The sequence below is a fragment of the Lolium perenne genome, chromosome 6 (assembly GCF_019359855.2).
Source record: "Lolium perenne isolate Kyuss_39 chromosome 6, Kyuss_2.0, whole genome shotgun sequence".
NCBI lineage: Eukaryota > Viridiplantae > Streptophyta > Magnoliopsida > Poales > Poaceae > Lolium > Lolium perenne.
This window is the reverse complement of record NC_067249.2, coordinates 131,526,121-131,540,081: the sequence shown is the minus strand read 5'-3', so window position 1 is coordinate 131,540,081 and position 13,961 is coordinate 131,526,121. Positions and strand designations below refer to the sequence as shown.

The 13,961-nt window shown below is 47.2% G+C and overlaps 1 protein-coding gene across 1 annotated transcript; it reads right to left on the bottom strand.

Moving 5' to 3' along the window:
- Window positions 1-10,874: 10,874 nt before the first annotated feature.
- On the bottom strand, window positions 10,875-11,875 carry LOC127334527 (uncharacterized). The gene has a single exon (XM_051361005.2). The coding sequence runs from the start codon at window positions 11,812-11,814 to the stop codon at window positions 11,296-11,298; it is 519 nt and encodes a 172-aa protein (XP_051216965.1). The 5' UTR covers window positions 11,815-11,875; the 3' UTR covers window positions 10,875-11,295.
- Between the last annotated feature and the right edge of the window lie 2,086 nt (window positions 11,876-13,961).

Sequence of the window (13,961 nt, the reverse complement as noted above, 5' to 3'; positions counted from 1 at the left end):
GATTGCCACATGTGCAAAGTGCCACGGAGGCACATTATGACATTAACATCTAATTCTTCAAGATAATACTCCTAAACCTTCTGACACTACAATTGTACAGGTGTGAATAAAATATATCCTTCAGACCTTAGTTGCCAAAACAAACAATTAGCATGTTATGTAAAAAAACAATTAGAATGTTATTGAATGTAATCTACAATGGGGCACAAAACGAAGGTAAGAAAAACATCACGTCTCTAACTTGCTGCACCCACTTATAATGACCCACAAAAACGTATTATGACTATATTACCAAAGCACGATTTACTTTCTCTTTTCATATATATGAGGGTATATGTCGGGACAGAGATCAGGTGACATGCTATAGGCATGTCACCGATGAACAGTGGTGTAACATGCGTTTCAGGCCGTTGGATCGAAAATGGATAGACAAGATCAAACACTGTAGCAGTGCACTGTAGATAACACTGTAGCAGATGTACTGTAGCGACGCATGGTAGATTTGTTCCTGTAGTGATGTACTGTAGATTGTCCCTGTAGCAGCTACCGTTCATGTTCATCTGGCCATCCATTTTCAATCCAACGACCAGAACATAGTCGCATGTCACAACACTGTTCATCCGTGACATGCCTATTGCATATCACCTGATTTGTTGACAATGAATAAGACAAGAGACGTGATTTTATCCAGGTTCGTGCCTTACTGATGGTTAAGAACTCTACCGCTTCTGATTATCATTACCTCAAGGGGTACAACAATCGATTTAGTGCATACTTCATCCATCCGTCTCGGTTTAACATACGCGCACATTATTCAAAAAATTACTTTAATCATTATTTTGGTTAATTAAATATGAAATATATGTTAAAAATGTTATATTATTCGAATCCTTTTTTGAATATGAATCTAATGGTATAGATTTTATAGACATATAATTTATATTTTTTTGATCAAATTAATAGTCAAAGTTTGTCTTAAACTACGTGTGCGCCTGTTAAACTGAGACTGAGGGAGTAATACTCTATAATATACCACCCACTATAGAGATAGTATCATAAACAAGTATCATATGCATGATACTACTATATGTACTATGTACTATGACCAGCCTAAATAGCATAACTATGCATACGGGGTATGTGATCCCAAAAGTTTAACACGAAAAAAATGTTCGTATATATGGAACACTATGGTAGTTATCTGAATTATGTGCCTTTTCCTTGCCCTGTGAATTTACCACGAGACGATGGACTTAGATTGACACAATGAAAATACGAGAGAACAATTAATTGGCAAAAAAAAAATTAGTTGGAACCATTGTTTTTTTTTAGATAAAAGGCACTCAAGTGCCCAACTTTGAATTAACAAAGCCACCAACGACGAGAACGATACAAAGTGCTGAACCCAGCTTACAGAACGACAACACACACCCACACGAACTACCGAAGAAGCTACAACCGGAAGCGTGATCAACGATCTCAGCCAAAGCGCCTACGAGACTCGGAGAAGAGCTGAAGTCTATAGTGTCGGGCCGGAGCTCACTCGAGAGCGAGCCATTTTCACGCGCGCCTCAACAGACCTCCTCCGTCGTAGAGACGCCACCGGAAGCCGACCATCACCGGGGGCCAACCCTCGTTGCTCACAAACCGAACAGCAGCGCCAAGGGAGCTCGACAAGGGAAGGGCACGAAGCAAGCTTTGCCGAGGATCGCCAGACGAAGAGTCAACACCAAGAGGCACCGCACCTCCGCCGCACAACCAACAGAGAGCCACAGGCCATGAACTCCAAGGCGGTATCTTCAAGAAGAGCACGGCGCCAAAGCGTCGCTACCGCCCGATCCGGAGATCTTGGCTTTTTCACCCGGAGGTCGTGGATGAACCGAGCGCTGCCACACCGATGCCTTCAACAAGGGAACGACGTTCGCGGACGTCGCCGTCATTTCCCAACGGGCAAGGGTTTCCCCCGGCAATAGCACTCTGCCCATCCACACAGGGAAGCGGCCGCCGCCGTAGCAACATCCGCCCCGCTGTCACAGCATGTGGTTCGCCGGAACAACGCCGTCCACACGGCCGAGGTTCCCACCAGCACCCGAGTCTCTGGCTCGCCCGCCAACCAGCAGAACTCCCACCGTCCGGGGCCGCCGCCCCGGCATCCCACCTCAGCAAACTGACAACCTAGGGGAGAACAAAGGACAATGCCGAGTGGCCACCGACCGCCAACCAAGGCGCAGGCCGGCCACCGCAACCAGCACCACCGAAGCAAGACGCGAGGAGATCCGAACCGAAACCTGCGAAAGCGGCCACCTTCAGCCCCCATGGCTGTCGACGCCAGCAGATCTGGGACGGAGACGGCTCGAGGGGGACTAGGCCCCTGCCTTGGTCCGCACCTGAGGAGTCCCAAGGAGCCGCCGCTCGAAGGGGACCATGCCCCTTCCTTGGTCCGCACCCGAGGAGGTCCAGGGAGCCGCCGCCACCGCACCAAGCGGCCTCCAAGTCCAGCCCGAGCAGGCGCTGCGCCGCCGCCTGCCGCATCACGTCGCGTCAGCCTTCACCCGCGCCGCCATTGCCTCCACCAGACAGGCCGTGCCACCCGTTGATGTCTACTTCCCCCTCCTTTTCCTGTAGACAGTGTTGGGCCTCCAAGAGCAGAGGTTTGTAGAACAGCAGCAAGTTTTCCCTTAAGTGGATCACCCAAGGTTTATCGAACTCAGGGAGGAAGAGGTCAAAGATATCCCTCTCATGCAACCCTGCAACCACAAAGCAAGAAGTCTCTTGTGTCCCCAACACACCTAATAGGTGCACTAGTTCGGCGAAGAGATAGTGAAATACAGGTGGTATGAATATATATGAGCAGTAGCAACGGTGCCAGAAAATAGCTTGCTGGCGTGTAGTTGATGGTGGTAGTATTGCAGCAGTAGTAACACAGTAAAACAGTAAACAAGCAGTAGTAACGCAGCAGTATTTAGGAACAAGGCCTAGGGATTACACTTTCACTAGTGGACACTCTCAACATTGATCACATAACAGAATAGATAAATGCATACTCTACACTTTTGTTGGATGATGAACGCATTGCGTAGGATTACACGAACCCTCAATGCCGGAGTTAACAAGCTCCACAATTTGTTCATATTTTAGTAACCTTATAGTGTAAGATAGATCAAAAGACTAAACCAAGTACTAACATAGCATGCACACTGTCACCTTCATGCATATGTAGGAGGCATAGATCACATCAATATTATCATAGCAATAGTTAACTTCGCAATCTACAAGAGATCATGATCATAGCATAAACCAAGTACTAACACGGTGCACACACTGTCACCTTTACACACGTGCAGGAGGAATAGAACTACTTTAATAACTTTGCTAGAGTAGCACATAGATAGTAGTGATACAAAACTCATATGAATCTCAATCATGTAAAGCAGCTCATGAGATCATTGTATTGAGGTACATAGGAGAGAGATTAACCACATAGCTACCGGTACAGCCCCGAGCCTCGATGGAGAACTACTCCCTCCTCATGGGAGCAGCAGCGGTGATGAAGATGGCGGTGGAGATGGCAGCGGTGTCGATGGAGAAGCCTTCCGGGGGCACTTCCCCGCTCCGGCAGGGTGCCGGAACAGAGACTCCTGTCCCCCAGATCTTGGCCTCGCGATGGCGGCGGCTCTGGAAGGTTTCTGTGGTTTTCGTCGAACGCATCAGGGTTTTCGATCCAGGGGCATTATATAGGCGAAGAGGCGGCGCAGGAGGGTCGAAGGGGCGACGACACCATAGGGCGGCGCGGCCAGGGCCTGGGCCACGCCGGCCTATGGTCTGGGGGCCCAGTGCCCCCCCTCTGGTCCTTCCCGGGTGTTCTGGATGCTTCCGATGAAAATAGGAACTTGGGCGTTGATTTCGTCCGATTCCGAGAATATTTCGTTACTAGGATTTCTGAAACCAAAAACAGCAGAAAACAGGAACTGGCACTTCGGCATCTTGTTAATAGGTTAGTTCCAGAAAATGCACGAATATGACATAAAGTGTGCATAAAACATGTAGATAACATCAATAATGTGGCATGGAACATAAGAAATTATCGATACGTCGGAGACGTATCAGCATCCCCAAGCTTAGTTCTGCTCGTCCCGAGCAGGTAAAACGATAACACAGATAATTTCTGGAGTGACATGCCATCATAACCTTGATCATACTATTTGTAAAGCATATGTAATGAATGCAGCGATCAAAACAATGTATATGACATGAGTAAACAACTGAATCATAAAGCAAAGACTTTTCATGAATAGCACTTCAAGACAAGCATCAATAAGTCTTGCATAAGAGTTAACTCATAAAGCAATAATTCAAAGTAAAGGTATTGAAACAACATAAAGGAAGATGAAGTTTCAGCGGTTGCTTTCAACTTATAACATGTATATCTCATGGATAATTGTCAACATAGAGTAATATAATAAATGCAATATGCAAATATGCAGGAATCAATGCACAGTTCACACAAATGTTTGCTTCTTGAGGTGGAGAGAAATAGGTGAACTGACTCAACATTGAAAGTAAAAGAATGGTCCTCCATAGAGGAAAAGCATCGATTGCTATATTTGTGCTAGAGCTTTGATTTTGAAAACATGAAACAATTTTGTCAACGGTAGTAATAAAGCATATGTATCATGTAAATTATATCTTATAAGTTGCAAGCCTCATGCATAGTGTACTAATAGTGCCCGCACCTTGTCCTAATTAGCTTGGACTACCGGATCATCACAATGCACATGTTTTTACCAAGTGTCACAAAGGGGTACCTCTATGCCGCCTGTACAAAGGTCTAAGGAGAAAGCTCGCATTGGATTTCTCGCTATTGATTATTCTCAACTTAGACATCCATACCGGGACAACATAGACAACAGATAATGGACTCCTCTTTTATGCATAAGCATGTAACAACAATTAATAATTTTCTCATTTGAGATTGAGGATATATGTCCAAAACTGAAACTTCCACCATGGATCATGGCTTTAGTTAGCGGCCCAATGTTCTTCTCTAACAATATGCATGCTTAACCATAAGGTGGTAGATCTCTCTTACTTCAGACTAGACGGACATGCATAGCAACTCACATGAAATTCAACAACGAATAGTTGATGGCGTCCCCAGTGAACATGGTTATCGCACAACAAGCAACTTATTAAGAGATAAAGTGCATAATTACATATTCAATACCACAATAGTTTTTAAGCTATTTGTCCCATGAGCTATATATTGCAAAGGTGAATGATGGAATTTTAAAGGTAGCACTCAAGCAATTTACTTTGGAATGGCGGAAAATACCATGTAGTAGGTAGGTATAGTGGACACAAATGGCATAGTGGTTGGCTCAAGTATTTTGGATGCATGAGAAGTATTCCCTCTCGATACAAGGTTTAGGCTAGCAAGGCTTATTTGAAACAAACACAAGGATGAACCGGTGCAGCAAAACTCACATAAAAGACATATTGAAAACATTATAAGACTCTACACCGTCTTCCTTGTTGTTCAAACTCAATACTAGAAATTATCTAGACCTTAGAGAAACCAAATATGCAAACCATATTTTAGCATGCTCTATGTATTTCTTCATTAATGGGTGCAAAGCATATGATGCAAGAGCTTAATCATGAGCACAACAATTGCCAAGTATCACATTACCCAAGACATTAATAGCAATTACTACATGTATCATTTTCCAATTCCAACCATATAACAATTTAACGAAGGAGAAACTTCGCCATGAATACTATGAGTAGAAACTAAGGACATACTTGTCCATATGCAACAGCGGAGCGTGTCTCTCTCCCATAAAGTGAATGCTAGGATCCATTTTATTCAAACAAAACAAAAAACAAGAAACATACAGACGCTCCAAGTAAAACACATAAGATGTGACCGAATAAAAATATAGTTTCAAGAGAAGGAACCTGATAATTTTGTCGATGAAGAAGGGGATGCCTTGGGCATCCCCAAGCTTAGACGCTTGAGTCTTCTTAGAATATGCAGGGGTGAACCACCGGGGCATCCCCAAGCTTAGAGCTTTCACTCTTCTTGATCATAGTATATCATCATCCTCTCTTGACCCTTGAAAACTTCCTTCACACCAAACTTCTCATAAACTTCATTAGAGGGGTTAGTACATAATCAAAAACTCACATGTTCAGAGGTGACACAATCATTTTTAACACTTCTGGACATTGCTCAAAGCTACTGGAAGGTAATGGAACAAAGAAATCCACCCAACACAGCGAAAGAAGCAATGCGAAATAAAAGGCAGAATCTGTCAAAACAGAACAGTCCGTAAAGACGAATTTCTAATAAATACTTCCGTTGCTCAGATCAGAAAAGTCAAAACTAATGAAAGTTGCGTACATATCTGAGGAACACGCACGTAAATTGGCATATTTTTATGATTTTTCTACAGAGAAAACAGCCCAGATTCGTGACAGATAGAAATCTGTTTCTGCGCAGAAATTCAAATCTAGTATCAACCTTCGATTAGAGGCTTTACTTGGCACAACAAAACACAAAACTAAGATAAGGAGAGGTTGCTACAGTAGTAAACAACTTCCAAGACACAAAATAAAAACAAAGTACTGTAGCAAAATAACACATGGGTTATCTCCCAAGAAGTTCTTTCTTTTTGGCCATTAAGATGGGCTCAGCAGTTTTAATGATGCACTCGCAAGAAATAGTATTTGAAGCAAAAGAGAGCATCAAGAGGCAAATTCAAAACACATTTAAGTCTAACATTCTTCCTATGCATAGGAATCTTGTAAATAAACAAGTTCATGAAGAGCAAAGTAACAAGCATAGGAAGATAAAACAAGTGTAGTTTCAAAAATTTCAGCACATAGAGAGGTGTTTCAGTAGCATCATGAGCAAACTCAACAATGTAACTATCACACAAAGCATTCTTATCATGAGTCTCATGCATAAAATTATTACTCTCCACATAGGCATAATCAATTTTATTAGTTATAGTGGGAGCAAATTCAACAAAGTAGCTATCATTATTATTCTCAACATCAAATATAGGAGGCATATTGTAATCATAATCAAATTTATCCTCCATAACAGGTGGAACCAAAAGACCACTATCATTATAATCATCATAAATAGGAGGTAAAGTATCATCAAAGAAAATTTTCTCCTCAATGCTTGGGGGACTAAAAATATCATGCTCATCAAAACCAGCTTCCCCAAGCTTAGAACTTTCTATATTATTATCAACAATGGTGTTCAAAGCGTTCATACTAATATTACTACCAGCATGCAAATAAGATTCCATAGGTTTTTTAATTTTCGCATCAAACAATCCATGTTTTAAATCAGGAAATAGAATAAGAAGCTCATTCTTGTCCATTATGCCAAACTAGTGTAAACAAGAAACAAAAAGTTGCAATTGCAGGATCTAAAGGAAATAGCTTCGAGTACTTACAACGACGGAAAATAGCTTGGTAGCCGAGGTCCGGAGTGTGAGTACCTTTTACCTTTCCTCCCCGGCAACGGCGCCAGAAAATATCTTGATGTCTACTTCCCCCTCCTTTTCTCAGAGATGTGTTGGGCCTCCAAGAGCAGAGGTTTGTAGAACAGCAGCAAGTTTTCCCTTAAGTGGATCACCCAAGGTTTATCGAACTCAGGGAGGAAGAGGTCAAAGATATCCCTCTCATGCAACCCTGCAACCACAAAGCAAGAAGTCTCTTGTGTCCCCAACACACCTAATAGGTGCACTAGTTCGGCGAAGAGATAGTGAAATACAGGTGGTATGAATATATATGAGCAGTAGCAACGGTGCCAGAAAATAGCTTGCTGGCGTATAGTTGATGGTGGTAGTATTGCAGCAGTAGTAACACAAAGAAACAAAGAAACAAGCAAAGAGTAACGCAGCAGTATTTAGGAACAAGGCCTAGGGATTACACTTTCACTAGTGGACACTCTCAACATTGATCACATAACAGAATAGATAAATGCATACTCTACACTTTTGTTGGATGATGAACGCATTGCGTAGGATTACACGAACCCTCAATGCCGGAGTTAACAAGCTCCACAATTTGTTCATATTTTAGTAACCTTATAGTGTAAGATAGATCAAAAGACTAAACCAAGTACTAACATAGCATGCACACTGTCACCTTCATGCATATGTAGGAGGCATAGATCACATCAATATTATCATAGCAATAGTTAACTTCGCAATCTACAAGAGATCATGATCATAGCATAAACCAAGTACTAACACGGTGCATACACTGTCACCTTTACACACGTGCAGGAGGAATAGAACTACTTTAATAACTTTGCTAGAGTAGCACATAGATAGTAGTGATACAAAACTCATATGAATCTCAATCATGTAAAGCAGCTCATGAGATCATTGTATTGAGGTACATAGGAGAGAGATTAACCACATAGCTACCGGTACAGCCCCGAGCCTCGATGGAGAACTACTCCCTCCTCATGGGAGCAGCAGCGGTGATGAAGATGGCGGTGGAGATGGCAGCGGTGTCGATGGAGAAGCCTTCCGGGGGCACTTCCCCGCTCCGGCAGGGTGCCGGAACAGAGACTCCTGTCCCCCAGATCTTGGCCTCGCGATGGCGGCGGCTCTGGAAGGTTTCTGTGGTTTTCGTCGAACGCATCAGGGTTTTCGATCCAGGGGCATTATATAGGCGAAGAGGCGGCGCAGGAGGGTCGAAGGGGCGACGACACCATAGGGCGGCGCGGCCAGGGCCTGGGCCGCGCCGGCCTATGGTCTGGGGGCCCAGTGCCCCCCCTCTGGTCCTTCCCGGGTGTTCTGGATGCTTCCGATGAAAATAGGAACTTGGGCGTTGATTTCGTCCGATTCCGAGAATATTTCGTTACTAGGATTTCTGAAACCAAAACAGCAGAAACAGAACTAGCACTTCGGCATCTTGTTAATAGGTTAGTTCCAGAAAATGCACGAATATGACATAAAGTGTGCATAAAACATGTAGATAACATCAATAATGTGGCATGGAACATAAGAAATTATCGATACGTCGGAGACGTATCACCCGTCGTCGAGGTCGCTCCGGGGAGAGACCAACGCCACGAGCAAGCCAAGGGGAGCGCCGTCTCCACGCCGCACCGGAGCTTCGCGCCGCCACGTCCGACGCCCAGCGCGGCGCAGCGGACGGCGTGTGCCGCCACCACCGCACGAGGGAGAGGTAGGCCCCGCCGGTGCCGGTGCCGCGCGGGCTTTGCCCGGCGACGCCCTCTGGCGGCGGCGAGACGGAGAGGGAGGGGAGGGGGGGTCGGGGAGGGGCGCCACCACAGGCTCCCGGCCGCTCGCGGGAGCGGCGCGAGAGCGGGTTTTCGTCTAGGAGTTGGAACCATTGTTGAGGAAGAAGATGAGGAAAAGAAAGAGAGAGAAAAAAGGAGAAAAAAAGGAGAAAAAAAGAGTAACTTTAAGGTACTTGTTCCGCCGTGGCTCCCACTGTATCGTAAAAACAATTTTCAGTACACTTTAAAACATTTTTAAGGTACATGATTTTACGAAATCTGCTAGAGATGCTGTAAAAAATGTATCAAACACACTATGCTCTGTTAAAAAAAACTCACTATGCTAGTTATGTGAATTATGTGCCGTTCTCTTGCACTATAAATTTAGTCGGAGATCATGAACTTAGTATGACGCAGTGAAAAGATGAGAGAGCAATCAACTGGCGAAATTTCTTGAGAGCATGTCTAACAGGCCCCGTATAACCCGTCCACCCCGTAAAATTCCGGCGGGATACGGGGCAGGCGCGATTTGGGGCGTCTAGCAGGCCCCGTATTCGGGCCGGCCCGTTTCGGCGGAATACGGGGCCCAGGAAATCGGCCCCGTCGCCCCGTACTTATACTGGGCGCAGGTGCGAGTGAGGGGTTAACCCCTTACTCGCAACCCTAGCTCCGCCCTGCGCCTCCGCCTCCGTACTTAGCTCCGGCGAGCAATTCCTCACTCCCCCGCGCCGCATTCCACCCCAGATCCGGCATGGACGCCCGCCACCGCAGTACCGCCTCGCCGGCGAGCGGATCGAAGCGATCCCGCTCGCCGGACAACGTGGAGGATGCGTGTCGGCGCCAATGCAAGATATCCGCCGCCGGGAGCCGGAGTGCGGCCTGCAGGTACGTCGGCGCCGCGTACGTCCCGCCGAAGCTCGTTGACTTCGCGGCGGGCGGGCGCTGGTACAACGAGGATCCACCGATGAAGCCGATGAGCGGGCCCAAGTTCGACGAGTGGCACGCCGACTGGGAGCACCGCCGCTGGGCGAAGGAGGCTTGGAGCAGCGGCAGCACTAGCGCTGGAGGAGCTTCGCTCGCCGGCGAGGAGGAGGAGGCCCCCGACTTGTTGAAGGAGCTACGACAGTTCCTCAAGGACGACGCCAAGAGGAAGAGGGCGGAGGAGGAAGAGGTGGCGGCGGCCATCGCCGCCGCGAAGGAGGCGGAGGCGGAGGCGGACTCGTACCTAGTCGACCTCCCCGAGTAGGATCGCGCATTCTGGATGTAGAATCGTTGATCTGTATGTATGATCCGTAGTATGATCAATGAAGATGAACTTCCCGAGGTTTTTATTTTTGAAAATACGGGGCGAAATACGGGGTCTGCTAGACGGAATGGCTCTTCCGTTAGCAATTTTTCGATACGGGGCGAAAAAGCGATGAGATACGGGGCAGAAATATAAAGGACCTGCTAGACATGCTCTGAGCTGGGGTAAATCGTGTGAGAGATTGAAATTTAACAAGAGACGGGACACCCACCCACCCCCACCCCCACATAATCAAGCTGACAGTCGACACAAATTAAGGATGGCATCCTTGTCGTTTTGGACAGGAACATGTGCATGCATGGGTGGCATATAACTATATGTTTAAGTATATATACATAAAATTCACGCACGTAGGCTTTACAGACTTGATCAGCAGCATACGTCCAAAACATAGAGCAACTCAACCACAAATTAAGCTCGATAAAGGTTGGTTGGTATGATGCTACAAAAAAAAAGCTGTATATATCCAATTATAGTGCACTAAAGCACAGCACGGCCACCGAATTATTAGGAGACCAAAATCTCTACGAAGCACATATATCAAAGGATCCAATCAAATCATATGCTCTCCCTGAACCCAACTTTGCTAATTTACAGCAAGGCCGCGCATACCTAGTGTTGCTACATGCACATAGCACGCATCTGGGAGAGCGAGACTTCACCATCAATGGCGGCGCGGGCGCGCACAGCACTTATCTTGGCCTATCTTCATTCACGCCGACTTGAGCTTGGCGGCGATGCAGGCGGCGGCGCGCTTGCAGGAGCGGTAGAGGCTGAACGCGGAGCACCACTCGGCGAGGGCGTTGCCGACCCGCTGCCTCCTCCGGCGGCGGACACGCACCCTCCCGAGGCGGCCGGCCGGCAGCGCGGCGTACTCGACGGGGACGACGGATGATGGGTCGTAGGGGTCGTCTGACCTGCAGAGGAGCGAGGGCGGGAGCGGGAGCGGCTTCTTGCCGCCGGTCTTGGAGGAGCGGGCCCGCGCGGGCGTCTTGGGGATGCCCGGGCGGTGCTCCCACGAGAAGGGCACGGTGGAGGCGCGGAGCGGGGAGGGGAGGAACCGGTGGAAGGGCGACGGCGAGGGCGCGAAGAAGGAGAATGGGGATGACGACGGGGAGGCGGCGAAGGAGGCGCTGCCGCTGGACGGGAGGAGGCGTCGCCGGCGTCGGCGTGGGGTGGCGGCGGCGGACGCAGGCGTCGCCGGCGCGGGTGGAGTGGAGGAAGTGGGCATCGATGGTTGTGTGTTGTGTTGTGTTTGTTGGTGGCGATGGGGCAGCTAGCTAGCCTGGGGGTCGCGAGGTTTTATGGTGGGCGAATATTTGGGTGTGGACCGACCGATACCCGACGGAATGGGCGAGCGCAATATTTTGAGACCTCTCGTCGCCCACGCGGGACGGTGGTGACATGGATGGCCGATTTTCAGTTTCAGAGAGAATCTCGTGAAAGTATGAAACTCTTCGCCGTCGCTGCTCTACAGTGATGTAGGAGAACGGGAAGGATGCACCCTACTACGCACTGCAACGGCCGGACGGCTCTGCAGTATGAAAACCATGGAAGAAGTGGAGGTCTCTTTTCTATAAAAGATGAGAAAGAAAGCAACGCGGTGAGGAGAAAGTGGAAAGGCACTGTGTGCAATTTGCAGCTCGGTCTGGTAATCCGTCGAGCATCGCGTTTGGCTTAAGCTTTGCATGACTTGTTATTTGATGAAGCACTAGTTACATACAGTATACTTCTTCTCTGTTCGATAATTTTTGTCGTGATTGTAGTTTAAATTTAAACCGTGAGAGACGACGGTGGTTGCATTTACTTATCCACCACAAGCTTAAGCTACATCCATCCTCGAGCAGGGTAAGTAATGTTTTGCCGCATCCGATGCAAGTAATATATACGTACTTGTGTTAGTAGTGTGTTGCTTCATGATATCGCTCCTTTCATCTAACACCTACTGCTGGCTATAAGCCAAGTTTTCTATAACCAATTTAAAGCTAAGATGTATAATAGTAAGCTATAAAATGCATGACTTGATCAATATATGATTCACTTTTCAATCTAACAAAGCGCATAGGAGCACGTGCTAGAGTCGACTCTTACATTAGAGTCCACTACTCTTCTCTCTTCTTCATCAACTAGGCAAAAATATACTGTATTATGTTAATCCTTATGGCCAGCTAACTAAAATTTATTGTACTTGCTCTAAGGAGAAACGAACCCCTAGGGTTTCTATCAACAAGATCCACGCAACCTTTTTCTACTCATAATGAAAAATCCAGCAACCGAGCATTTTTTACCCTAAAATGAAAACATGAGGCATATGTGTAGCGAACATAACTCCGCCAGGAAACTCTAACCCTATGGTGAAGGGACAGAAACAAACGAAAACTACAAAACTTCAGCGCACATGTGCTGATGGTGACGAGTCCAACCATATGCCGACCTCGAGATTTTCATCTCCAAAGCTAAGCTTCGATCCACCACCTTCAGCAAGGACACAATGCAAGCGTATTTACAGGAGTCACCACGCATAGTACCCGATGGGCTAGATCGAACCTAGTATAGAGATGGAGGGTGCATCCCGTACGGACGCATGCCTTGAAAGGTCTTCCACACGACAACGGAGGCCGCAATTGTCGAAAAACCAGGGTCGCTGCCATATTGCCACTCCCACACCACCATTGGCAACGCAGGTGATTGCAGTCAAACTACCGTACCGTGGTGTGGGAGTGGCAATAGCAGTGGCGGAGGCAGCAATCTGGCAAGGATTGGCCTCCGCCACACCTAAATTTGTCTAGCTTCAACCTATACATATGTTCGCACTCACAAAACTTTCAATTTTAATGTTGTTGTGTACGTCACTGCTTCGGCTGGCCATACCTAATTTTTTTTGCTGCCTCCGCTACTGGGCAATAGGGCAGCGCCTAGCCTGTCAGACCCAAAGAGACGAGGCCCCCACGGCATTTGTGATACCCCCGGGCCACCGCCAGCCCGGCCACCATGGCCCCACATCCGTCAGCCGCCTAGGAATCTATGCCTCTGCCTTGCGCGCAACCAACTCCTAGGGCCGCCGCCACGCTATGCCAGAGGCCCCTATTGGTAACGGATAAGGAGACGTGACCCCGTTGTCCGTCGGGAGCGTCTTTACCTGCCAGCATCCTAACACCGTGACGGGGAGTTGGATGGGAGGAGGGACGGGGCAACTACGGCTAGGGTTTCCCTAGACAAGGATGAGAGTGAAATTGGAGTAGGAGTTAACTTGCAGATATACAATGGACCAATGCGTACGGTAAAAACATTGTTGGTTTACGCCAGGACAAGACATATATCATCCCCGAATCTTCACCCATCCTTTCTTCTCCCCGTTTCACCCAGGTAGCCGGGAGG

Coding starts and splice junctions, on each gene's coding strand:
- LOC127334527 (XM_051361005.2), bottom strand. CDS start 11,814: ATGCCCACTTCCTCCACTCCACCCGCGCCGGCGACGCCTGCGTCCGCC.